The 27,281-nt window shown below is 40.9% G+C and overlaps 3 protein-coding genes across 8 annotated transcripts in view; 1 reads left to right on the top strand and 2 right to left on the bottom strand.

Moving 5' to 3' along the window:
* The window catches only part of LOC132119388 (neuroligin-1-like), a 320,010-nt gene that overhangs the window by 96,552 nt on the left and 196,177 nt on the right, over positions 1-27,281 (bottom strand). The gene's annotated exons all lie outside the window — the stretch shown is intronic.
* On the top strand, positions 7,459-8,822 carry LOC132119024 (P2X purinoceptor 7-like). 3 transcript variants are annotated; one of them, XM_059528765.1, is made up of 4 exons: positions 7,459-7,811; positions 7,978-8,047; positions 8,295-8,333; positions 8,554-8,822. In XM_059528765.1, the coding sequence occupies exons 1-4, from the start codon at positions 7,796-7,798 to the stop codon at positions 8,714-8,716; spliced, it is 288 nt and encodes a 95-aa protein (XP_059384748.1). In that variant the 5' UTR covers positions 7,459-7,795; the 3' UTR covers positions 8,717-8,822. The 3 variants fall into 3 exon arrangements, with proteins under 3 accessions (XP_059384748.1, XP_059384746.1, XP_059384747.1); XM_059528763.1 differs by having other exon boundaries at positions 8,179-8,333; positions 8,554-8,821; XM_059528764.1 differs by lacking the exon at positions 7,459-7,811 and having other exon boundaries at positions 7,940-8,047; positions 8,179-8,333; positions 8,554-8,821.
* LOC132118933 (uncharacterized) lies at positions 8,761-10,459 on the bottom strand. The gene is made up of 6 exons (XM_059528688.1): positions 10,258-10,459; positions 9,874-10,122; positions 9,612-9,783; positions 9,139-9,196; positions 9,048-9,081; positions 8,761-8,765 (listed from the first exon to the last, which is right to left on the bottom strand). The coding sequence occupies exons 1-6, from the start codon at positions 10,457-10,459 to the stop codon at positions 8,761-8,763; spliced, it is 720 nt and encodes a 239-aa protein (XP_059384671.1).

Here is a 27,281-nt window from a genome sequence, read left to right as displayed (position 1 = left end):
CCAACGGGCACTGAAGGCCCCTGGAAGCGTAAGCTAACGCTATGGCGTCAACTATCCATCTGGATAGAGTCTGTCTCGAAACAGCCATTCCTTTGGAACGTCCACCGAATGAGACAAATAGCTGCTCCGTCTGCCGAAAGGCAGCAGAGCGAGACACATAAGCTCTTAAAACCCTGACAGGGCAAAGAAGACTCGAGTCTCCATCCTCCCCTGACACCGGCAGGGCGGACAGGGCAATAACCTGAGCCCGAAACGGTGTGTTGAGGGATTTCGGCACATAACCGTGCCTAGGTTTGAGTATGACCCTTGAGTCATTGGGCCCAAACTCCAAGCACGACTGGCTCACCGAGAGCGCGTGCAAATCACCCACACGCTTCACAGAAGCGAGAGCCAACAAGAATACTGTCTTGAACGACAGATGCTGAAGGCTAACCGATTGGATAGGCTCAAAAGGGGGACCCTTCAAGGCCTCCAAAACCGCCGCGAGGTCCCACATAGGGACTGACGGAGGTCTGGGAGGATTCAGCCTCCTAGCTCCTCTGAGGAACCGGATGACTAAATCGTTCCTTCCTATTGACTGACCGGACGCCGTTTCAGAAAACGCCGCGATGGCCGCCACATAAACTTTGAGCGTGGATGGGGCTCTGCCCTTATCCAACAGCTCCTGTAGGAAGGAGAGGACCTCCGTCACCTCACAACTAAGGGGTGAATAACCTCGAGCTGTGCACCAGCTGGAGAACACCGACCACTTCGAGGCATACAGACGTCGTGTCGACGGAGCTCTAGCCTGAGTGATGGTATTTAGCACTCCCACTGCGAGATCAGCGGGTAACCGTTGAGTGCCCATACATGGAGGGACCACAACTCCGGTTGAGGGTGCCAAATCGAGCCCCTGGCCTGCGAGAGGAGATCTCTCCTCAACGGTACCGGCCATGGGGCGACATCTGCTAATTGCATCAAATCTGGGAACCATGGTTGGTTCTTCCAAAGAGGTGCCACAAGCAGTATTGAACATCTCGTTTCTCTCACCCGTTCTATCACCTGCGGAAGGAGGGAGACGGGAGGGAACGCATAAAGCGGGCAGCACGGCCATTTCCGTGACAGCGCGCTTTCGTTCTTGGAAAAGAATGCGGGGCAGTGAGCGTTTTCGTGGGACGCAAAGAGGTCCACCTCCGCCATGCCAAATCTCTCCCACAACAGCCGAACTGTTTGCGGGTGTAGAGACCATTCGCCCGTAGGGACATTGCCTCTGGACAGCCTGTCTGGACCCAGATTCTGCAGTCCAGGCACATGCACCGCTCTCAGCGAGCGCACGTTGCGTTGAGCCCAAATCAGGAGGCGTTCCGTCAGCCTGTACAGGTTTCGGGACCCGAGACCGCCCTGGCGATTTATGTAGGACACCACGGACATGTTGTCCGAACGGACTACGACGTGGTGATCCTTGATATGGGGACAAAAGCGCGTCAGCGCATTCTCCACTGCCAGCATTTCCAGGCAGTTGATATGATGGAGCTTTTCCCGTTCTGACCATAGGCCAAAGGACGGTCTGCCTTCGAGCAGCGCTCCCCATCCCGAAGTGGAGGCGTCCGTCGACACCATTTTCACACTCGGGGAAGTCCCCAGGCTTACACCTGATCGGTACCAGCCGTTCGCTGTCCAAGGTGCTAGAGCCGCAACACAGCTCTGATCGACCTTGAAATGCAGCCGGCCAGACGCCCACGCTCTGCGCGGCACCCGAGCCTTCAGCCAGAACTGCAGGGGGCGCATGCGGAGCAGGCCCAGCCGCAGAACCGGAAATGCTGAGGCCATGAGACCCAGCATCCTTTGACAGTGTTTGAGCGACACAGTCGCGCCGCAGCGGAAAGAACTCGCTGCGCGCTGAATGCCCATCGTGCGCTGTGGTGACAGTCGCGCCGTCATGGAACACGAGTCCAGAACTATACCCAGAAACAGGATCGTCTGACTGGGGTTCAGCGAACTCTTCGCCCAATTGACACTGAGGCCGAGCTTCTCGAGGTGATCGAGTAAAACAGCCCTGTGGTCCACGAGCTCCGCTCGTGATTGGGCCAGAACTAGCCAGTCGTCCAAATAATTCAGCACTCGTATGCCTCTGAGTCTGAGAGGAGCGAGCGCTGCATCCATGCACCTCGTAAACGTACGAGGAGCTACGGACAAGCCGAATGGCAGGACTGCAAACTGGTATGCCTGGCCCTCGAAGGCGAATCTCAAAAACCGCCTGTGGTTTGACGCTATCTGTATTTGAAAATACGCGTCCTTCAGATCTATTGACATAAACCAGTCCCCTCCGCGAATCTGCGCGAGGAGCTTCCTGGTCGTGAGCATTTTGAAACTGCGTTTCATCAATGCCTTGTTCAGCTGCCTTAGATCCAGTATGGGCCTGAGACCCCCGTCTCTCTTGGGCACCAGAAAGTATCTGCTGTACAGCCCCCCCTCGCTTTGAGCTTGAGACACAGGCTCTACAGCCCCTTTGCTCAACAGTTTCGATATTTCGGCCCGAAGTATGTGTGCTACTTCTGTTTTGACCGTAGTTTCAACGCGCGCTGAGAAGCGCGGTGGGCGTCGAGAAAACTGTAGCGAGTAGCCTCTCTTTATAATGCCTAGCACCCAACCCGAAACCCCTGGAAGCGCTGACCATGCATTTGCATGAATGGCTAAGGGCTGGATGTGACACGCGCTCCGTTGACTGGGCAACGGCGGCGCTCGCGTGTGCTGTGCATCTGAGGCGGGGAGCGCGCTGATCACAGCGGGCAGATCGCTCATCCTCGACCCCGTTCCGGCGCTTAACCGACTGGAGGGAGGCTGAGCGGGTCCCGTGGGACTCAATATATCTGCGAGTAACCGTGGGCTGCATGTGTGCACTTTTACCACTTCCAACTCGCCGTCTGCCTGTGCAGAATGTACGTGCACGGGCCTCGTTTTTACAGAAGCCCCGCGCCGTAAGTGACATAGTGTATGTGGGCACTGGGAAGTGGGCACGTTTACTATGCGGCGCGCTCGACCGATCTGTGTCGATCTTATGTGCGCCCGCCCTGTGTGCAGGGCTGTGCTTACATGTGGGGATGGGCACTGGGTAGTGGGCATCGTCACTGCATTTAAAGCACCATCGGCCGTGGCCGGACGAGCGTGCACGGGTTTCGTTTTTACAGAAACCGCATGACGCGTGTGACATAGTAATTGTGGGCACTGAGGGGTGGGCACGTTTACTATGTAGTGTGCGCGACCGACTTGAGTCGACATTATGAGCGCAGGCCCTGTGTGTAGGGCTGTGCTTACATGTGGAGATGGGCACTGAGGAGTGGGCATCGTCACAACATTTATAGCACCATCGGCCGTGGCCGGGACACCAGAAAAAACGCTGTTTTTGTGAAACATCTGGGTAGCCGTGATAACGGCTTTTGTGTGCAGGCAAGCGGGCACTCGTGCAGGCTTGCGCATTGCAGAAAACACTGAGGCAGTCGCAACTCTTGGAACTGCAACAGCGGCGCGCTTGGGTGAGAGCTCGGCCGCAGCGGAACTCGAACACCGGCGCTTTCCCAGCAGTGCTAGGATGCTTTCGGGGCTTCTGGCTTCACCGCAATCCTCTGCCGCGGCTCCCGCGGCGCGGGGCGACGGCTCGAAGAGCGAGAACGGGGTCCGGAGCTGCGTTGCTGACGCTGTCGTGATGGCGCAGCAGGAGGCGGTGGGCGTGACTGAGAGCTCTGTGGGGCCGGTCTAGAGCGGCTAGCTGCAGAACTGGAGCGCTTCGGCAAGAAGTGCTTGAACGCCTGTGAAGCTTTCTGGTCCTCGGCGAATCTCTCCACAAACTCGTTGACGGAAGATCCAAAGAGGCCGGCAGGAGTTAGCGGAGCGTCAAGAAACGCAGCGCGCTCAGACTCCTTGATGTCAGAAAGCGTCAGCCACAAATGCCTCTCAGCCACCGTAGCGGAAGCCATAACCCGTCCCATGGCCTGTGCAGCGGACTTAGCAGCGCGGAGGGAGAGATCCGAAGCACTCCTCAGATCCGCGAGACAGATCGCTTCAGGTCCCATCTCATCCAGCTTGCGGAGAAGATCGCCCTGGAAAATCTGTAGCGTCGCCATGGTGTGTAACGCAGACGCAGCCTGCCCAGCAGCAGAGAATATCCGTGTGAGCAGCGATGACGTCATGCGGCAGGCTTTGGATGGCAACGCCGCCTTAGTCCGCCGTCCAGCAGAGGGCGGGCAAAAGTGCGCTGCTATAGCCTGTTCCACCGGCGGAAGTGACAGGTAGCCTCTGTTCTTAGCACCGTACAGTGTGGAGAATGCTGGCGAAACAGATGAGCGGATTCTCGCCGAGAATGGGGCGTCCCAAGCCTTCGCCACTTCTTCGTGAAGCTCAGGAAGAAAAGGGGCGTGTTTTGAGCTTGAGGAAGAGCGCTCATCCGGAAGATAGCTACCATCCAGCCGGGAACGTGAAGGGGGCGCTGGTGCAGACCACTCGAGGCCGAGGCTCGCCGCGGCCAACGAGAGTACACGCATCAGCTCCTTATCGATATCCCCCCGTCTGCTGGGCCTCTGAGCAGCTGGCGCGAGATCCACGGAGCTCGTCCAACCCTCACTGCCCGAAGCAAGCAGAGAGCACGTGTCTTCTTCCTCCGACGCGGGCCTGAGATCCACTTCCTCCGATGACGCGTCGGCAAGCAGCGGACACTGAGCATCGGGAAGCGATGCAGGGGAGACCGGCGAAGCGGAGGGAACCGGCGAGCTCGGCCGAGCTGGAGGCGGTTCTGGTAGGCGCTGCGAGCGGCGCTGCGAGCGGCGCTTCTTACGGCGCTGCGGCGCAGCGGATGATGCAGGCTTCGAGAAGTATGCCAGGCGAGTCCTCAGAGTCACCATAGGCATCAGCTCGCAATGAGGACATCCGCCATCAGCGAGCGCGAGCGCTGCATGGTCTTCACCCAGACAGGAGACGCAGATGACATGACGATCTCCTTCGCTGAGCGGGGTTCTGCACGAGCCGCACGAAGGCATCTTTAAAAAGACGCAGCTCTTTTGTGAATGTGCGTCGCAGGGCGAACACACACACAGATTATCACAGAACAAGGATTATAAAGGATATGGGCGCCGGATAGCGCAGCAGGAACGGCAGTGGAAGGCGGCGGTGCCAGCGGCTTCAGGATGGCTCGTCCTGCTGATATGCTCTTCCAGACGGCGCTTGCTTCCTCGTGATCCAGCGATGCGTGAGCTTCGCTGAAGAGATGAAAAATCAGGTGAGTCAGCCTTTTCGAGCTCCTTTTATAGGTTGGGCCACACCCGTTTCGGCGGGAAGTGGCAAGAAGGGCGCGAAGCGCCCTTATTGGTCTGATGTTGCATCAGCCTGCGCTCGATAGGCTGTGCAGTTGCCGCAGAACAAGCCAGTGAGCGAGCGAGCCGTCTCGCCTATGGCTGTGTACTGCTGCAAATGCGCTTTACAAAAATACAAAATTAAGGATAATTTTTTGCTTCAGTATTTCGTGAAAAGAGACTTTTCCCGTAGCGTCTTAGCTAAGACGCAGTACGAGAGAGCTCTCGTAAGAGAACTAAAAGACTTTCAAATCACATTAGCCAATATTTTATTCACAATAGAACATAGATAACATAGCAAATGTTTAAACTGAGAAAGTTTACAATTTTATGCACAAAATGAGCTCATTTCAATTTTGATTTCTGCTACAGGTCTCAAAATAGTTGGGACGGGGCACGTTTACAATGGTGTAGCATCTCCTTTTCTTTTCAAAACAGTTTGAAGACGTCTGGGCATTGAGGCTATGAGTTGCTGGAGTTTTGCTGTTGGAATTTGGTCCCATTCTTGCCTTTTATAGATTTCCAGCTGCTGAAGAGTTCGTGGTCGTCTTTGACGTATTTTTCGTTTAATGATGCGCCAAATGTTCTCTATAGGTGAAAGATCTGGACTGCAGGCAGGCCAGGTTAGCACCCGGACTCTTCTAGGACGAAGCCATGCTGTTGTTATAGCTGCAGTATGTGGTTTTGCATTGTCCTGCTGAAATAAACAAGGCCTTCCCTGAAGTAGACGTTGTTTGGAGGGAAGCATATGTTGCTCTAAAACCTTTATATACCTTTCAGCATTCACAGAGCCTTCCAAAACATGCAAGCTACCCATACCGTATGCACTTATGCACCCCCATACCATCAGAGATGCTGGCTTTTGAACTGAACGCTGATAACATGCTGGAAGGTCTCCCTCCTCTTTAGCCCGGAGGACACGGCGTCCGTGATTTCCAACAAGAATGTCAAATTTGGACTTGTCTGACCATAAAACACTATTCCACTTTGAAATAGTCCATTTTAAATGAGCCTTGGCCCACAGGACACGACGACGCTTCTGGACCATGTTCACATATGGCTTCCTTTTTGCATGATAGAGCTTTAGTTGGCATCTGCTGATGGCACGGCGGATTGTGTTTACCGACAGTGGTTTCTGAAAGTATTCCTGGGCCCATTTAGTAATGTCATTGACACAATCATGCCGATGAGTGATGCAGTGTCGTCTGAGAGCCCGAAGACCACGGGCATCCAATAAAGGTCTCCGGCCTTGTCCCTTACGCACAGAGATTTCTCCAGTTTCTCTGAATCTTTTGATGATGTTATGCACTGTAGATGATGAGATTTGCAAAGCCTTTGCAATTTGACGTTGAGGAACATTGTTTTTAAAGTTTTCCACAATTTTTTTACGCAGTCTTTCACAGATTGGAGAGCCTCTGCCCATCTTTACTTCTGAGAGACTCTGCTTCTCTAAGACAAAGCTTTTATAGCTAATCATGTTACAGACCTGATATCAATTAACTAGATGTTCTCCCAGCTTAATCTTTTCAAAACTGCTTGCTTTTTTAGCCATTTGTTGCCCCCGTGCCAACTTTTTTGAGACCTGTAGCAGGCATTAAATTTTAAATGAGCTAATTAAGTGGATAAAAGTGTAAAATTTCTCAGTTTAAACATTTGCTACGTTATCTATGTTCTATTGTGAATAAAATATTGGCTCATGTGATTTGAAATTCCTTTAGTTTTCATTTTATTAAAATTTAAAAAACGTCCCAACTTTTCCGGAATTCGGGTTGTAATTTCAACTATTATTTTTTTTATTATTATAAAATGTAAAAAGTGTATGAGAATTTATTAACAAATGAATGAATACATTTAATAAATACAAAATAATCCAAAAAATTATATAAGAAAAGCTATTTATTTTTCTAAAGTAGGATGGATCACTCACAATAAGAATGTGCATTTATAAAGTAAATAGAATCAACATGGATTTCAGGCTGAATATTGAAAGAACAATCCAAATGTATAGAAAACACGTAAATAGGCACCAAATACAATTTACAGCAACTGTTCTTAAAGGGGTGGTAAAACGCGGTTTTTCGAAGGCTTGATTGTGTTTGTGGAGTGCACTGTAACATGTGTTCATGCTTTTGTTTTTTAAAAAATCGCATTATTTTTCATATATTTTACCTTTACTCTACACTGCTCTGTCCCTCCTTGTAAAACGGTCTGATGGTTTCCGGGTTCTATGAAGCCAGTCCCACAAAAATAGCAATGGGCTCAGATTGGTTAGCTGGCCCAGTGTGTTGTGATTCGCTAACCGCCTAGAGCACGTTTTTCGGTAACGTCACGCCCCTTACCTTTACCAGTAGTCTGTGCTTTGGTGGTATTAGAAACAATGGCGTCAATAAAACCATACCAATTTGAGCCCGAATCGGACCCAGAAAATTTTAATGAAGATGAACGAGCAGAACCTGTTCAAGAACGGCGTTTAAATGACGTTTCAGAATGGTATGTTTTTTGTTGTTGATATCTAATACTTTTTTAGATACGCTGTAATTTAATTGTACTAATTATAATAGTTGATGTTTAATTTATAACAATAAAATGTGTTTGTCTATTAACAAAAGTGTATTCAAGAACCTTTTTTATTAAAAAAATATATATATTTTATTAGGTGTACATGTAATAACTGTGCAAAAATGCCAATTGAAGAGGAAAACATCTGCTGCAAAGAAATACAGAAGGTAGTGTAATAAGCTAGTACCAAAATTATGCATAACATGTTAATAGTTCTGTATAATTCTTTTTTCATATTTAAAAGATGAACATAGGTTAATTGTACAGTATGTTCTCATTGTCTTACATTACTGTTTAGGTTGTAAAACGAATGATGGAGGTTCCAGACCCTCCTAAATGTATGGTTGAGCATCCAGGTTTTGAACCAAACTGCTTAAATCCGTATACTTTGCAAAATATCAATAATATTTACAGAGCCGACTATGGACCAGTGAGACGCAGAAATGAAGAGGAGTAAGTATTTATTAAATTTTATGAAATTATGTTGTGTAAAAGAACATAAATAAAAGACGTTAGATACAAAATATATATATTTACACAAGACATGTTATTCAAAGACAAAAACTAATCAAAATATACATTTTTATCAAACATATTTTCACATCACATATACATGTTTCCAATATACCACTGGTTTTATACACAATATTGAGGTTTTCTATTCCTGCCATAGGCGTTTCCGTTATCTGGCCTATCGCAGCTTTGTCAGCTGGTGCTGGGGCTACCTAGGACGTAGTGTGAGGGTTGTCATCCCCTCATGTGTTGTTAACCGGATCCGTCTACAGTTTCCTGATCCAGCGGGACAGTATGTTGGGTTCCGGCCACCCCTCGACTGAATCGTGACACACGCTGGGCAATCACCTCTTCTTTGGAAGGTTTTTCATACTGTGATGACAGAGGAGGTGGAATGGGGATTGCATGCAGCTCTTCTGCATATGGCTTGGGGTCCACAAAGACTTTATGTAACAGATGGCTCATAAGGTCATCCACATAGTCTGTAAAAAACAGAATACTGAGTCACTCTATGGTTTTACATAATTACTGATAAATAATCTACCTTTGTTTTATAATTAACATTTGTGTAATATTTATAAATATTTTTTGTAAGCTTATATTTATTTTATTAAAGGTTTTTTTTATATATTATTGTTAATAAAACAAACTTACTGTATGTTGGTTCTATTTTCACTGGCTTTGCTGTGCATTCCCCTTTTTTGGACTTTGGAAAAACGATCTTATACACAGCCTGTCCTTCAGTTGTTGTTGCCTGCTCACGGTTAGCATTTTCATTATAGTGCATTGCTGCAAGATACAGCCTGTAATCAGTGCACAGTCCATAAAATATGAAAAGATTAGTAGACTGTGTTGTGACAAATAAACAAACAACTCAGAATAAGAGACAAATGTTCAATCAATGATTATAATGGTTTCTTTCTTGCAAGAAAGGCTCACAGTCGCACAGTCAGTCAAGAGAATGTGAGAGTTCTGGCCAAGATGGGAGGCTTTATAGCTCTTTATATCTCTGCTACTCATAACATAGATAACATACTGTAGGGCCACAGGCAAGGCTCCTAACCTATTTAACCTTTTTCTTCCTTATTAGGAAAGAACATCATTTATTATAGGTAAAGATCATTAATATTAATAAAATAACGAATAAAAAAAACATTTCCATAACAATTGTTAGAAACAATGCTTATAAATATTACTGAATATGTCAAAGATTATTACCTGCACAACATTCCTATGAAAGGGAAAATCACGTTCTTTGGGGCAAAACGCAAAATCAGACTGTGGAAAGCCTCCAGTGATGACGTCTGAAAGTTGTGGCTGAGCTTTTCTATATCCTTGAGAACTCTCTTGTTGTATAATAGCTTTTCCACTTTATGGAGCGCTATTGATCCTGTAACCAAACAGATAAAATATGAAGAAAATCTGAATTTTACTAGTTTACTGTCATTTTATTGTCATTTGTCTCTCTATACAGTCATACCTGGTTGGATCCATTTTTTTGGATCCCTGGAAACTTTGTCTGGGTGTTCACACTTGGGGAAGAGGTGGTTCTCATGAACATGTACATTTTGGATGTGGTTCTGCAGTGAATTCCACTTCACCACCTTTTCTGGCCCAGACTCAGAGGAAATCGCACTCCAGTAAACATGGTTTTTGACGCTGTGCAACCATTTTTTCAGCACCTCACAGTCCTTCATTTTTGAAAGTTTGTCAAGTTTCTTAGATAAACCTGTACAAAGTAAAAGCTTGGTTGTACAATCATTATTTCAAGATAATCAAATTACCACAAAAATAAAAATGTACATGTTAGGTTGAACAATTAACTGAATAAGAATCAATTAATAATACAAAGATAAATAATTACCTTTCTCAAAGTGCCACACGTCATAGAACTGAGTGATATTGCGGTCCCTCAGGTACTTCTGAATCTGCAGATGGCGATCGGTAACGATGTAGTCAACAGCTAAACCATTAGACTCGAGCTTATCGAGACAACGCTTCAATCCCTCCTTTTCCATATGATAACTTCCACCAACCTCGTTGCTCTGTTGTTGGGTACACAACATTTCAAATGTATAAACAGAGTAGAATATAAACAATAACAGATAAAAGAAAATGTAAAAAAATTTTTAAATGCTTAATTACTAACCTGAACTAGTTGAAGATCCAGAATTTTGTTGGTTTCCATGTGCGTAATGGTGTAGCTGCCAAATTTTGCTGAGTGTCCTATTGTAAACATCATAATCATATATAGAACATTACTGAGAACATCAGTATCATAATATTTTAGGAAAACTCAAAGACTATAAAATAAACGGCGTGATTTTTTTTAATATACTGTAAACGTACCTGGCGTGTCAGCACGCATATCTCCAGCCACAGCAACATTTCCTCCCTCTTGCAGCTGTCTTATAAGATTCAGTTGATCTTGGTTCCACTTGTGTATTATGGTAGGCTCAATGAAATTCCGGGCATGAATCCTAAAAGTTACGAAATGCATCATCTGGAGCTTCATGGCCTTGAAAATCTATTAACATAGAAATCATAGAAATCATACAGTACATACATACTGAAACAACACAGTAGTTTTTTGTGAATTTTATTGTAATTGTAATACCTTCTCTAGTTGTTTAAAAGATCCACCGGTAAAATACGTTGCAGCAGACAATAGCAGGTTTCCAAGGGGGGTACTCCCTACAATGGGCTGGCTCTGCCACTGTCTGTAGTAGTTACACTTTTCACAAAGCTGGGTGAATGCAACAAAAGTCCCCCTTCGTCTGCTCTGGACAACACACTTTGTCTTACAAATTGGACAGGACACAAACAGCTCTCGAAGACAGCTTTCAAAAACAATGTATTTGTTATCGCTTTGGTCGGGCTGTGGATCTATCCTAAGGCAATATAAAAAGAATAAATATTAGGAAGTTGCTTTCATGTTTTATATATTTTTTTAAACACAAATGTATTGGTAAAAAAGTGTGTAAATATGTATTTATATCTTACGCCAATTCTGATTCTTCAGTAACAACAGAATCTGGGTTATATGTGGAATCGGTGGGTTCGACATTTAATTCTGATTCTTCTTCCTCATCTAACACCAGACAAGGTCTCTTACTGGGCCTGAAGACTGAGCCCCTTACTGGTGTTGAAGACAGCTGCACATCAGGAAACATGTCAGTTGTTTGGGTGCCCACATCATGACCATAATATGTTGCCTGAAGTACAAAAAAAAGTAAAAAATACAATTACTCATAACCATCTGTCATGCTATTACAATTTTTTTACAGTGAGAAATATAAGCCACTTTCTAATACACATAAGTTTCAGTAGCCGGTATAACAATTATAATAAAAAAGACAATATGTACTAGAACTGCATATGATAAAGTAACACAAACACATTTAATGTCTGTATTTCATACCTTTGCTCCTTAAGTGGAAACTGCTTAATGTACCCATTGAAAGTTGTGTGCCCACTGATCGCATCTTTGGCTTTATCTCTGTGGCTACAGTTTCGGTCTCTTTAGGGTCTGACTGACATCCAACTTCATGAAGTGTAGATGTAGTGGGGAGCTCTTGGGAACTCGAACCCTGCTGAGATGTTGTCTGTAAGAAATAATGACAATATGTAATCAATGATCAAATTACAGCTTAAAACATACATTTGTCATGTAAAATAGTAGGAAAAAATTAATTACTGGATAATAATCATTGGACCACAAAAAATAAGCTTCATAAGCAAGAATTTCATATAATTGTTCTAACAAATTATATTAGTCCTCAAAGGGATTTTTTTGATTAAAGAGTGAAGATCTATAGTAATCGGTACTGAATGGAATCGTTACTTTTGTATTTTTAGAACGCTTATAGCAAAATATCTGTCGCTATAACTATTAACCCAAAACAAACACTAAACATTGGATTTACTATAGTAGCCAAATCAAACACAGAACCATGTTTAGCATGCCTGCAGATAAACAAACATGTAGATAAACAATACATAAACGCTCTAATCAAATAATAATATACACTAATTCCAAGTTCGCTGTTGAGATTAAGAAAAAAACGTTTGTAACGTTAACGTTAGGGGTTTGTCGAATGCATGAATGAGCATTTAACAAACTGGTTTGCTGAGCCAAACAGCGTTGTTATTTGTTCACTTCCTTGATACAATGTACAATGTACAATAAGCAATACAAACTATTACAGTAAAGCACATCGACGAAAAATAAGTCATACTTACAGGTTGTGGCCCGTAAACAGCTTCTGTTTTTAAAGTTGGAACTGCTCCATCTTTCAGGACAAGCCGTTGGGCGAATCCTGCATTGAACTCGCGAAGATTGTGGAAGCTTTCCTCCGTAAAATGAGCAGCACAGAGAGCGAGATTTGGGTAATAATTTTGAGGGACCGAGTTAAAAATAAATTTTAACCATTGATCCCTAACTTCCCCATCCCTAGGAAGGCTGAACAAAGTGGACCTGCAATCCGGATGAAAATAACAGCGTTTCGTCGGCATCGCGGCAATGACACTCCAGCATACAACAACTCTTCTCAATCTCCACAGCAATATAAAATGGCCTCGCTCCCCACCCCGCCCCCCCTAATTTATTATTCTCGGAGGAGGGGTTTTGGGCTTAGTGATGTCAGCAACCCTGGAGGAATGTCGTGTAGTCCCTACCGGCCGTTTGCTGTAGTCCTTAGAAGTGGATTTCTTAAAAGCAAATATCTCCCTTTGCTTAAAACTTTGAACGTTGTAACTTTGCAGATGTTTTTTATGCTCAAACAGGAACATTACACACTAGCTAAAGTTAGAAAAGTGAAATCGTGTTTTATCACCCCTTTAAAATACTCTAGTCTGTGGAAGCTCTTGGTGTAGGTCTCGCTCTCTCTTCCCATGCTTCAACCTATCAGTGCATGAGTCTCTTGCGTGCTTGAGAGCAGCCATTTACATAAATGATGACACAAGGTCCCATGGACGTACTTTATGCATGGACGGCTTTTTAAATAAAAGCAAAAATGGAGAAATGCAACTCTGCTCTTGTCATTTTTTCCTTCCATCCAGGAATCAGTTAAACAGAGCTAGTGAGAGCTGTGAATGCTAAAGATTTAGAGCATTAGAGAAGATAGTGTGTCCTAACATATGGCTTGAGACGACTGTAGGGGGAGTGGAAAACTTGTCATAAATTAAAGATGGTTCCTCTTCTCTCGCTCTCACCTCTGGACACACTGCCACACACAGATATCGCAAACAGTTGTCATAAGTAATTCATAATGCTACAATAAGCTTGGCACTTATAAAGTTTAGGGCTTTCAAATTAACAATCTTTTAGTGTGACTAATTGCAATAAAATAATGTGATAAAAAAATGAACCTGATTAATCATGTCCCCTGACCCGTACAAAAAGCACATCCACGGATACAGGTAATAAGCCTCACCAAAGCACACTTACCAAGCTGACAATATTTGTATTAAAAAATAGATGCATTCTTGTACAGAATGCATGTGTCTTGTGTTTTTGTGTTGAACTATTTATAAAAATATTTTTAGAAAGTATCACTCATTGCATCAGATATCCATCTGCATGCCTACAAAGAGAAATAATAAAAAATACTGCACTATTACTAAAATCCTGGTCAAGACGATGAACTGATAATTATTTTGTTGTTGATAAGCAGCAAAATTGAAAAATTGACAGCCCTAAAAAAATCTCTCCATTGCTTGTTTAAATTGCAATTTACATTTTGCTTTTTTTAAAGTACCCTTTATACAAACTTAAATCATTTTTTTCACCATATGGTTGTTGAACAAGGTCAAAAAAAGAGTGTGAATGAGAATGCCTATTAGCTTAATTGTGTACATATATGCTAGCCATTCTAAAACACAACACTCATGCAAATCAGTCATGCTCAGATTTCACAACAATCAGAGAAGGAGAGCTGAACTGTGATCCTTCTTTCAGATGCTGCAGACAGGATCCGTCTCCAGGGATGTTCAGTGCCCTCTGTTCTGCTCTCAGATCAGTGTTTGAATGGGCACAGACACCACAAGGCTCAGTCCAACTCCCTCTGCTGGTTATTTGGGTAAATGTCACACTACTGGCATTCATTATCCATGTAAGCCTAGACTCGGGCAAACAAGCAGGCTTGTGCACTCTCAAACACACAAACAAGCTGCCCCTGCGTATGACCAAAATGGGGCCAATTATATGCAATTAAAACTGTAATAAGCACATAAATCAATATCTCTCAATACCTCTTATTTCCCAAAGTGGTAAATAAGCCCGTCATCTGCTCCCAAGCCTAGGGTTTCATAAGGGCTGAGTGGAGCACTCAGCATTGGGACCTAGTGTCGGTGCCACTGATACAAGCTAAACATCAAATCATCATTCCAGCTGATGGCCTTAATGGAAGAACCTCTTTTTTGTCTTAAATGCTTTGACATTTAGGTCTCTGAATACCCACTGGGTGAGAGGGGACGAGGGTGGCTGCATCTGAAGGCAGCGGCTAATTTGCTTTTAAAATTGACTGGCTGAATGTCGGTGGAGCGAGGGTCCTGCTAATGGAGACCCCGCAGATGCTTGTCCATATGCTCCTGGCTCTCCAGTGTACCACGAGCACCCAAACAGTGGCTTATTCACTCTTCACAGTTTGACGGCTCCAGCTGCCACGGGTCCACACACACACACACAAGCTCAGAAACATAAATATTGTGGCAATTATGCATTAACAATGATGTCCTTTTTATTTTTTTTAAGTGACTCATAAGCAAGTTTACTTTTCATGAAGGTGGCAATTATGAGACAAATAAGAAAACACCTAGAGACCTATAGAAATCAAAGCAGAATTATCGTCAGATACCAAAGCCTAATGGGCAGTGGTGTGCTCCAACTTTCTTAAATCTTTTCCTCTCTGATGTGTACTATTCTGTAAGCCCTACCTATTTTACAGTATATGTCAAAAAGGCCAAAAATATCAACCCTCACTGGAAATGCGTGACTATATGTAAAGTTCAAGGTAGTTTCCAGTTGAAATGAACACTGGAGGCAGTGAAATTACAACTTTTATTACTTTTATTCCTTTTCACACAAATTATGATGAATTCAAGGGCAGAATAATGGTTAATAAAGACAAAGATTTGTTGAAAACACTTATCATAGTACATGAGTTGTAATATATATATATATATATATATATATATATATATATATATACACACACACACACACTACACATACACACACACACACACACACATTTTGATGTTTGCATCACACAACCAACTTCAAATGTATTGGTCTCTGACATATTTAACTTTCTCGGTGGCTCAATTGGTAAAGCCTTTCAACACAAGCCAGGTATTTCCTAGGTAAAAAATAAATAAATACATAAATAAAAATATGAGCCTTTATGTATTTATTTATTTATTTATTTGCATCAAGCTAAACAAAACACTACAAAGGCAAAAAATTAAAAATAAGTAAATTAATAAATAAAATATATTATGATTATTTATTTATTTTTGTAATTATTTATGATTTCTTTTGGAAAATATGAGCACTGATGAATTATGACCAATAAGGCCAGAGATGGGTATAAAGAAAGTCAATTTTGATTCCATACTGAATATCAGTGGTATCTGTAAAAGATGTTAAAAGGGTTGTGACATGAGAAACTAAATTTCCCTTGATCCTTTGACATAGAAGAGGTATTTGTATGCCCACAGGTGTTCAGTCGAAGGGGTCTGAAGGAGTAGTTGTTCATTATAAGGTTGTGTTGCCAGGCAAACAATGTGGCTGTGGAAAAACATGTTTGTATATGCAGCTGAAGGATCCCGACATCAGAGAAAAATGGATTCAGTTTATTTTTAGCGAATGTCCCAGTCACATCAGTTCTAATTTACTCGTGTTTAGTACATTTCACTATTGACAGTTTTGAGAACAAATCACAGTATAATGCTGGCTTTGCCAAAATACTTTAGCTAAAGATCAGGGCCCGTATTCATAAATATTCTAAGAACCCTTAAGAAAACTCTTAATTTAGCTTAAAAACTTTTACGTAGGAGTCTTAGCTTAAGAGCGATTCGGGACCGATCTGAGAGCAACTCTGAGTAAGGAAAAGACAAAAACTTTCATCTTAGTGATGAGGCAGGGTTGACCCTGTTGCTATGCATGACACAATCTTTGGAAGACTGTGATTGGTTGGTTGTCCAAGAAGGAAAAAAAGAGTGATTTTAAGTATAGGGTCTATTCTAACTCTCACTTTGAATTTACATGCGTAATATTTACTATTTGAGCGTTCTCTCTCTCTCTCACACACACACACACACACACACACACACACATTATATGTGTGTATATAAATCCTTTCTTCATTTACCATGCTTTTAATTTCCGATAAAGTATTTGATTGGCTTAGAATGATAAAAATTGTTCCACAAGGGACAAGAAGTAGACATGGGCTCGTATAGAACTAACTATTAACTGTTCATTCCCCCTGCTTGTGCGCACCTGTAAGCCTGCTATATTCATAAATGCAGTTTTTTGAGCCTGCAAGGTGGGAATGTCCAGTGGAAACAAAATGAACTGCGACACAATAAGATGTTCTGAAAGTGCTGTAATTGTTTGTGTGATCACTCTGCTTACAGAAGGTTGTGACAGACCCGAATCATCACTATTGCATTTTCCCAGTTGCCAAATATCGTAATGCAGTGATTACTTTAATTTCTGGCGCTATGGCATTTCTGCGCTGTGTCGGAGATGTTAGCACATCTCTAATAAGACCAGTCACAAACATGATCCCTGCACGATCTAATCTATAGCGTCTTATTAACTCACTGTCATCCATTGTCTGCAACACATTTCTCCTGCCTCTTCGTCTTTCTGCCATTTTCTCCTCTGCTAAAGAAACTCTTAAGCCTCTTAAAAGTCCTCATCTGTGCTCCTAACAAGTTTGACCTTAAGACCTCTTTTAAGGGTTAAGATGCTTTCTGAATTACTTTTTTCTTTACTAGGATTTTTTCTTTAATTTTAAGCGTAAACGCCCACATTTCTAAGAATTTTCTTAGAATTTTGTCACTAGGAGCTACTTTTTGCATTAAGATTCTTTATGAATACGGGCCCAGGCCGGGACAACTGTTCTGGACCCAACAATGCCGCAAACTGTAAGTAATGTATTTCATGTAAAAAATATTTTTAAAACGGTAAAGGTGTTAATGATAGTAATGGATGTTAGCCAATCATAAATGCGGGTGGTTATACTGACCTCTTAAAGGGACAACTTTAAGGTGGAAAAAGGTCATAAATCACTCAATTTTGATTGTTTTTCAATCCCAAAAACTTCAGTAATATTACAATTACGCCTCACGTACAACTTTGTGAAATAATTTTTGCAACTTAATTGCAACAAAAACACAAGCCTCGTCCCTGTCCTATTTCTACTTAGTTAAAAAATAAATAAAAAAATAAAGCAAGAGTTTTCCTTTTGCTTTTAAATCATTTAAATAAAAATGTTACTGTACCCATTAAATTTGCAGTGTCTGTTTTCCAATATAACATACAGTCTCTGACATATAATCTAAAGTTAATACTTTATAGCTGCTATTTTATTATTTACTTTTTTGGTGATGTATTGATCAAATGCAAGATGACTATTCACAGAGGCAAAGAAAGATGAGGGAAGAAAGATGTAGAGAAGGAGAACAGGAGAAAAAAGGAGTGAAAACCAAAGACGGAAAATAAATGAGGCTAGCTATCATCCTGGTCTGCAGATCATGTGTCAGGGGTTAGAATAAGAGACAGGCTCAGAGTTGGACTGGTTACTGCATTAGCAGATGTAGCTCAAAGCTACTGCATGACAATTACTGCAAAAGTGGAATCTCCCGCCGAGAAGCCTCACTGCATTCATCATCTCTGACACTTTACCAGGACACACGGAGAAGAAGAAAAAAATCACCTCCACACTGCCCTCCATTTTACAGGTCGGAGTCTGAGGAATGAACTGTGTTTGGACATAGCTGCTCATAAGCGGTCAGTTGATGCGTGTTCTCTGGAAAATGAAAGTCAACTTGAAAAGTCAATTGAATGGGCAAATATATCCAGGCAGGCAAAGACTTTCTTTAACTACAGACATATGAGCTGAGACAAGCTATTCATATATGCATAAAAAAGCAGATGACCTCTTTTTTTTCTGGGCCAGCAGACCCGGACATTCCCTTTCAACATTTCTTTAAGCTAGATTGTCAAGACTAAGCCAAGAGGGATTGAGGAAAGACACATATGCAATGAGAGAGGAGAAAGAGAAGCTTGTTATTAGAATGATGTTACCATATGAAAAATAATACGCTGACAGGATAGAGCATAAAATAGCACACTTGATTTTTATTTACTTACACTGAGATATTTTTTTTTTATACTTTTCAGGATTCACTGACATAAAAAAAGTATCTTGTGCTTACCAAGGCTGAATTTATTTACTTCGTACTTCTGCTCGACTTCGTACTTCTGCTCAATTTCAGTTCACTTCTGTACTTCGTACTAGTTCGAGGCAGCTGAGTCGGCGAATAACACACGTCATAACCAAACGTTATCTGATTGGCTTACGGGTAACCAATGATTTTAAACCTTAGACAAGCCCCGCCCTCCCCACGAGAAAGTAAACGCTTGTCAATTATGCCCTTCCAAACGCTTGTCAATTATGCCCTTCCAAATTCTACCAGGCTAGAATTTATTTGAGAATACAGTAAAAGCTATAATACTGTGAAATATTAATTTAAAATTTGTGTTTTCATTTAAATGTAATTTATTCCTGTGTTGGCCAAGCTGAATTTTCAGCAGCCAGTATTCCAGTCCTCAGTGACACATGACCATCCAGGGAAATGTATCAATGCTGAAACCAGTTATTCTTTGTTTTTACACCTGTGGTTACTCATCTAGGACACTTGTGCAAACTAAAAGGTGACTGGAAAAACAGCTTGAAAAGAAATAGATCTAACGTTATTTGTTAGATGCTGCTTAGCTGGATGTTTTTGTCAAATGCAATGAAATTCACATCTGCTTTAAAGCTGTTCTTTATCTCTGTGTCACAATAGCCAGTCATCTAAAGTGTGGCAAGTCTTCAACAATGGACTAATTTGCCTAGAAAGAACCTACCTCCCTTAACAGGCATGAAATTCAGAGGTTTATTTGTCCGAAATTACCAGGCACCAGACCACAGGAGACTGAAGCAGCGATGACCCGCTGAAGAGTTTAATAACATTGAAGTCTCTGACTGAGAGAAGAGCTAGAATGTCAAGTGAGGGCAGTATTCAAATAAAACCTCATTTAGTCTCACTTCTCGTGCCTGTGCGAAACAAATTCCACCAACGGAGACAAAGAAGCCTTTATTTTGCATCCATCCATTTGAAATTGACCTTTCAACACAGGAAAAAGCTCAAATTGGCTGAGGCAGGTTTTAAATTCTTCCTTTTAAAAAAATCTTCCTTTCACGGAAGCAAAAATAAGCCCTAATGGGAGGAGCAGACATCACGCTGGCCGTTCTGCCATATCGTCCTTTACGACATCTCACGGCCCAAACGTCTCAAATTCAACACTGATGATGCAACCAGGGGCCCTTTTATATTTCAGCTTTAAACAGAAATGAGATCTGTATTACTGTCATAATAAAAATGCTTATTCCCATAATGCAGGATGTCACAGTCAGACTGTGCAGAATAATTATGATGGTCACCCCTGGAGCAAAGCGCTGTCAATACCTATCTAGCCTATATAGCCACAGATGTATTGGATCTCGCTCATTATAATATACCTGGAGCAGTGACTGATGTGTTTTGCTGAAGAAAGCCGCTGTCAGAATAATTCAGTCAAGGCACTGACGATAATTTATTATCGTCACTATATTCTTCATGGAGATGAATGTACCTCTCCTTTGATATTAACATTTCACTTTCCTCTGCATTCAGCCTATATAAAAACAAATGAGATTGAGAAAAAAAAGACAGAGACAGAAATATGGAGGTGACACTGGAGAGAACTTATTCCTTTTCGGAGGAAATCAAACTAGATGTGTTTGAATCCTTGCCAGCAGGTCTGTTTTCTGCACTGCGACACACATGTAACTTTTTAGATTTGAATTTTCTCTCTGTCTGAGGCATTTCTACTTGACTGCTGTACTTAGCAAAAGCTGCTTAACTTCATTGCTTCACCAGTTATTCACCACATTTATGCTTAAAATCACCTTCTGCTGTGATAAAGTTAATTACAGAGCTTTTTTAAAAAGATTGTGTTCAGGAAATGATTAACCTGCATGGAATACATTTTTCAAATCACAAAAGAAACCACACATAACACATTAACTTAGATTTCCAACTCAAGGCCACCTACAGTAATGATTTTTATATAAGAGTAACCCACAGTGAGGCATTTTAAAAGCTTTTCTTCTGTTAACCTCTTATATTGTTTTGTTTTTAGCAATGTTCCAAATCCTATTCAACTACTTCAATGCCTACATAGGCAGCTGCCTTCTAAGGGCTACAACCTAACCAAAATATAATGTACCAGTTGGGTTCCAAAAGTGAAAAATCCTATTTATTTTCTCAATAGGATCATTTATTTACTGATAGCTTATGAACAGTTAAAGACAGACCCACTGTGAGTTTAAAGTTGCTAATCAATGCTTTTGTTGAAGCCATCAGCTCACATTATTTCAACTTATTATTATTTTTAAAATAATCATGTTTAACAGCACAATTCCTGAAAAATTACATTACCAAAGATTCATCACCCCCTGTAGATGCCCCTGCATCCATTTCAGAACCAAGGCTGCTGAAAAAGTGCGTGGACATTGTTGCACTCTATGGAACTTCATAAATGGGTGGTTTAAAACAAACTACATAGGCAGTAAATCTAATACCACTTGACTCATCTTGCAGTTAATTTCAGTAGGGTTTCAAGTTAGCATGTTGCTAAGCTAATAGCCTAACACAGAAATGCAAACCCTGATAACACACGTACATCACATAGATGTCTATTTGATGTCTGCATTTACATCTGCAAGACATATTTTTGTTAGAGTTTGTTCATTTTCAATAAGTCTGTTTCCTATCAGATGTCATAGACGTTTATAAGATGTCTTTAAGATGTTTATGATTTAGAATGTATGTAAAACTGACATCTTAAAGACGTCTATTAGATGTTTGTATACAGCAGATGCTTTCCAGATGAAGCGATCTTTAACAGACATCTGTGAGAAAAACACACACACAATTACTTGGTAAAATAATACCCCTTTTTAATAACACTAATCAATTTTTGTTCTTTTTAGGGTAGTAAGCCTTTGAAAACTTAGTAGAAAAACTTTGAGATTGTTGAAAAAGTTAGTATGATCAAAGACTAGAATACCCAAGACATGAATACCCAAGATATGTCACTCATATAGTTTTGAATGGGAACAAATGCAATGTTCAATATGGCCGCTCAATCTCAGGAAGCCCCGCCTTCTGAATGAAAGAGCCAATCGCTAATCAGTAAAGTCAGCGCGCACTGCAGCTGCCGTTAGAAGTCCCGGTTGCTAAGACTGCGCATGCGCACTTGCTGACCTAGCAAAAGTAACAACATGTATGACACAGTTGTTGTCAGATTTCTTTGATTTCAAATATGAAATTTAACCGTAAGCTTAGTAAACAGTTTTGGAGAATTTGATGTTTCCCGATCCAGAGAGATAGAAGTTGCACTTGCATGCCTGAGAGGCATTTAAAAGATGGCCGCCGAGTGACATGACTTGTCTTAAAAGGACTTTGGTATGATCCAGCCCCCCAGGAATCAAAGTCATGTGTGTAAAGTACCACAATGAAACCAAATGCAATTTCAAAGAACCAACCACTGAATTTACCAGGAAGGAAGGATGGATAGATTAGACTTTTAATCTGGCTAATTGAAACTACTAAATTAGTTTTTTAAAAGAGACTTCAGTTCAAAACAGTTCATTGGCAGTGACTTAGCAATACATAACTTTTTCAGAAACATGATCTTTGTAATTTCCAGTTCACAAACTGACATTTACGGTTTGGACCAACAATCACTGGATTACCATTCCTGATCTTTAACCAGCAATTTACCAGTGTGATAGCTCTGAAAGACATACACACAATTAATTATGGCAAATGAAGTAAAGATGTCTATAAAGAAGCTGAACAGTAATTAAATTGACCCTCGTCTTTCAAAAGAAGTTTGCATTCTGTTTTTCTCTGTCATTTCCCCTGCCGATCAGCTGCAGCTTCGAATAATACTCCTTAATGAAAATGAAAGCTGATCTCGGCCATCCATATTAATTCCACACACCTTAAATACGAAGAGGGTAAAATCAAATCTGTGTAACTTGTTTTGTACTATACAAACTTATTACACTAATGAACCTTGCTTTGAGCACACACCTGAGTTCCTTTCAAAGATAAACACCTGCGGGACTCAAGGCACCACAAAGGCTTTTCAAGACACCGCACTGCGACCCTGAGCAGCCAAGACATTATGATTTCATCCTTTCTGCGTAATAACATCAGATTAAAACTCCATCCCCAACTTTAATGGACACACCCGCAGATAATTACAGCTAACCCAAAGCTATTTGTGTTGTTTGAAATTGAAGAGGCTGTATGTCAACCCTCATCTCTTATTCATCTAATTCCAGCAACCTGCTTTACGGTAAAGTGCAGGCGTTCTCTGTTGTATGGCTTTTAATTAACTGAGGTGAAAAGGAGCTTACAAATTACGGGCCTGGTGTCGCATAGAGACTCCGATTTCATTCTGGCTGCCTGGAGCCTCTTGTTACAGACACAATGCTTGGAAACAGTTTGTCTACTAGCATTTAGCATGCTGATTCTGCACCCTGATAACGAGAAACCTTTCCTGTGACCTGCAAACAAGCTTCCTAGACTTCATTTCCATTGAAAATGATTAGATGCACTGTCACTCAAGCTAAACAGAAAGATGCAGCGCCGATGACAATTTATGTATATCAGATCCTATGACTTTGAAAGAAGCCTGCATACTAAACAGTCTGAAAATGAATTCTACAGTTTGGACGTTTCCTTTCAGGTATGCTTTTTTCTTTAAATCTGTCAGACTAGAGTGAAATATCTGGCTGCCCACCAACTGCCACTTAATTGGCCGAGACGATATAAAAACACTTTTATTTCTCTTAAACTCTATGTTTTTTGAAAGGGTGAGAACTAACCAAAGGTCATCCTCAGCAGAAATAAAGGGGAAAGAGGACTAAAAAAAAGACAACATTAACATATTCAGTCTTAAAAAAAGAAACTCTTTTAGAATGTCAAACAAACTAATAGTTCAGATTAAGACCCTGAAGATTGACTTTAGAACTATTTAAAAGCAGAAAATCTCAGTGGACATATAATATAACTGGTGGACAATAAAGGAGTAGCTTTACTTCGTTACTGTACTTAAGTACATATTTCAAGTATCTGTACTTTACTGGAGTAGTTTTATTTTGAGCTACTTTTTGCTTCACTACTCCGACATGCAGAAGTGGTGTCTGATTCAAGAATGAACTGATTCTTTTCAATGAACCCATTAAATCGGTTCGCAAATCACACCAATATACCAACACAGATATACCAAGAATAGGTTGATGTGAAAATAATACTACCAATTGCAACAGCATACTGTATGTTGACTAAAGTAGTTGTTTAAAGTATTAAATATGTACATTTATTGTAATAAAAGTATAATGTGCATTTTCAAATTTAAATTCATAAAATTAACCTTTTTTAAAATGGGCTGACAAGTAAAAATATTTAAATAATGGCAACAGAAAAAGCATCTGTTAAGCATCACCAGAATGAACGTGCTACTTACTGACAACTACAACCACACATTTTTTTTATAGTGGGTTACACTGTCCATTGAGAAGTACTTGAGCTCTAATGTGAAACATGCTGTACTATCCAAACCACTCCAGAGGCCCAATCCATCATGCTCTACTGCTGCCTCATAAAACATCTGCTAATTGAAGGAGGTCTGAATGGCTTTTTCTCCTCCTGTTTCTATTGTCTGGCTTTTCTTTTCTCAGACTGTTTGTATTTTTTCCTGTATTTCTTAATCCTCTTTCCATGTTCAGATCTGAGCAGCCCATTAAACTCCATAGAGCATCTCAGCACTGACGCGGTATTGGAGGAGCCCGGCTTCTCCCAGGATGACCATGCAAAACTGCTTAATGTCAGGCCAGCATAAACCCAGATTACACCCACATCTTGGAACTGTAGCTGTAGAATCTAACCTAATTCAAACATCCAATTACACCCCACAGTGAGAGAGACAACGAGAAAGAACGAGAAAAAGAGAGATCAGCCTCTTAAACAGAGGAAACAAACATATGTAATTAAGCTTTCTGGCTAATGAACAAAAAATACTCTAGAATACAGAAGACACCCTAGACAGGCTATAGTATTATGCTGCAATATTTGCAACATGAACTTTTAAGCAATGAAAAAAAATATTGATTTATTAATTTATTGGATTATAATATAAATACATGCAATATTTCAGTATTAAAGTACTTTTTTAAAAATCATTTATTAGATTTAAAATAAAATGCAAATAAAATAAAAGCATAAAGTAGTAGAAGTGAAGTAGTAGTAGCGTAAACAAGAATATACATTTTTGATCCATTTGATCTCTTTAGCAGCCAAAAACAGAAATGTGACCCTGGTGTGAACTGCAAGCACAAAAGTTGTGTCACTGCTCTGATTAAATAATGCTTAAAAAAAGATGACCTACTTTCCATATTATTTTTCACAGTACACTTGCTTTAGAAAGAAAGTCTAACACTGTCACACATGTAATGAAGTGTAAAGTAATGTAAACGTATTGGACATTATAAACTCTTTAATGCTGGATTCATTTGGTTAGATAAATGTGTAAAAGGCTTATTTTATGAGGCTTTTCGCTGATTTGAACAGATTTACACCAGTAGAGCGAGAGCATCGCATTCTTTGTTTCCCTTATAAAATCCCTCCTTACGTAGCATTATGCACACATAGATGAATAATGCTCTTTGAGGCTGTTTCGACACCCCTCTGGATTACAGACCTGCAGAGGAGGAAAACAGTGTTTTGGGCTCTGTTGAGTAAGCCACTTATGCTGTACTTGAGGTCAAAGAGGTCTGCGATCTCGCCGCACGTCTCACTGCTGGAGGGTGGAGGATGAAGAGGAGGAAGAGAGGGTGTACGTATGCAGCTTTCACAGAGATCAGCCACTTCTAATAGACCAGTTTTCCTGAATGTTCCTCCTTAATAAGATAATCGTTAGTTCTGAGTTTTTTGCAAAAGCAGCACTGACTCTTGACCCTGCTAATATACTGGATTGTGATGTCTGTTTGGCGTCAAGGCACCCAGGAAGCAGTTGGGGGGTCAGTGCTTGGCTCAAGGGTCTCATCTCAGTTATGAGAGCACTGGATGTTCACTTCCCCCACCTATAGGTATTTAATCCCTGCTGGTACCAAGACTCGAACCCACAACCTTTGGATTACAAATCCAACTCTCTAATCTTTCAGCCAATGGTGCCACAAACTTTTAATCTTCTTTATAGTTATTATTTTACTTGGTTACTAAAGAGATGACAGTGAGAATAAAGACCATAAATCAGAAAAATATAAGAAAAATCAAAGTAAATATTACTTGTGAAAAGATTAAAATTATTTAATTTGATTTAAATAATTAAATTATATACTATTTTGTACATCAAGTTATTGGCAACTGTTAAATTTAGCAGATATAGTGAACATATTTAATTGTGCATATTCACGATACATAAAATGTCATTTCCATCACAAAGTTAATTGTGGTTTGTGGCAGAAATTATATTTGTTAAAAAAAAAAAATTGCTTGTGTTTGTTATTTTTTTTCACAAAACTTTTGAAATGTTTTCCCCATTCAAAATTTCAATTTGAAACTGCTTTTTTTTAAATCTTTCTTTATTTTCTTTTTTTTTATTCAAAGTTAGTGCTCTAAAATTTTCACTTGAAAAAATGCTAATCAAATAAAGTCAAGTGCAGCAAATTTGCTTTCTTATTGTGTGTCATGTCATAAAATTACCAATAGAGTGGGGGAACTATGACTACAAAATCCGGAACAGTAATATGATGCGGGTTCCTTTGAGATTTTCCTACGGGTTTTATAATAGGGTTTTTCAATTTATAGAGAGAGTAAAATAAAACCTGTGGAAAACCCTATACTTTGGCATAAATTACACACATCTATACCCAAAACACAAATTTTCAAGCAGTTATGCTTGTTTTTGAAAATGTATGTTTTTAATAAGTAACTATATAAGTACGTTTGGGCTGTGAGTATGTGCAGTTTACATTGTAGAACAAAACACAAAAGTATTGTCAAGTTACCACAGGCTTTATTTTACTCATAAATTGAAAAAGCCCATTATAAAACCCCATAGGAAAATCTCAAAGGAATCCACAGCAAATTACTCTCCCAGATTCTGACATTAGTTCCCCCTCTCTATTGTCATTTTTTATATATATTATTTAATTGTATGTATTTAGAATACATCAAATCCTAGCTATGAAATTAGCCTTAGAAGACAGAAAAATGCAAAAAAAAATTTTTTAATAAATTACATGAACTTGCATAATGGTATTTCTATCACAGAATGATATGGGGTTGAAATATACAGTAGACACTGTTAGACACTGCTTGTATACAATTAATGAGCCAGTGAATTTGAAAAGTCTTCTGAAGGCAGTTTAATCGCTTCACCAGACCAAAAGCAACCATGGTTGGAGAAACACCCACCTACATTACGTTAACCGAGAGCGAAGCTGGAATGATGAAGAGGCCGGGAAAGCGAAAAGACAGCAGGCTGCT

Source organism: Carassius carassius, chromosome 38 (assembly GCF_963082965.1).
Source record: "Carassius carassius chromosome 38, fCarCar2.1, whole genome shotgun sequence".
In the NCBI taxonomy this organism is placed as follows: Eukaryota; Metazoa; Chordata; class Actinopteri; order Cypriniformes; family Cyprinidae; genus Carassius; species Carassius carassius.
This window is presented reverse-complemented; position numbering and strand designations above follow the sequence as displayed.

Coding starts and splice junctions, on each gene's coding strand:
- LOC132119024 (XM_059528763.1), top strand. CDS start 7,699: ATGGCGTCAATAAAACCATACCAATTTGAGCCCGAATCGGACCCAGAA. Junction 8,048..8,178: donor GCTGCAAAGAAATACAGAAG/GTAGTGTAATAA, acceptor ATTACTGTTTAG/GTTGTAAAACGAATGATGGA. Junction 8,334..8,553: donor AGACGCAGAAATGAAGAGGA/GTAAGTATTTAT, acceptor TTCCTGCCATAG/GCGTTTCCGTTATCTGGCCT.
- LOC132118933 (XM_059528688.1), bottom strand. CDS start 10,459: ATGTTGTGTACCCAACAACAGAGCAACGAGGTTGGTGGAAGTTATCAT. Junction 9,784..9,873: donor AAAAAAATGGATCCAACCAG/GTATGACTGTAT, acceptor GTTTGGTTACAG/GATCAATAGCGCTCCATAAA. Junction 9,082..9,138: donor ACCGTGAGCAGGCAACAACA/ACTGAAGGACAG, acceptor AAAGGGGAATGC/ACAGCAAAGCCAGTGAAAAT.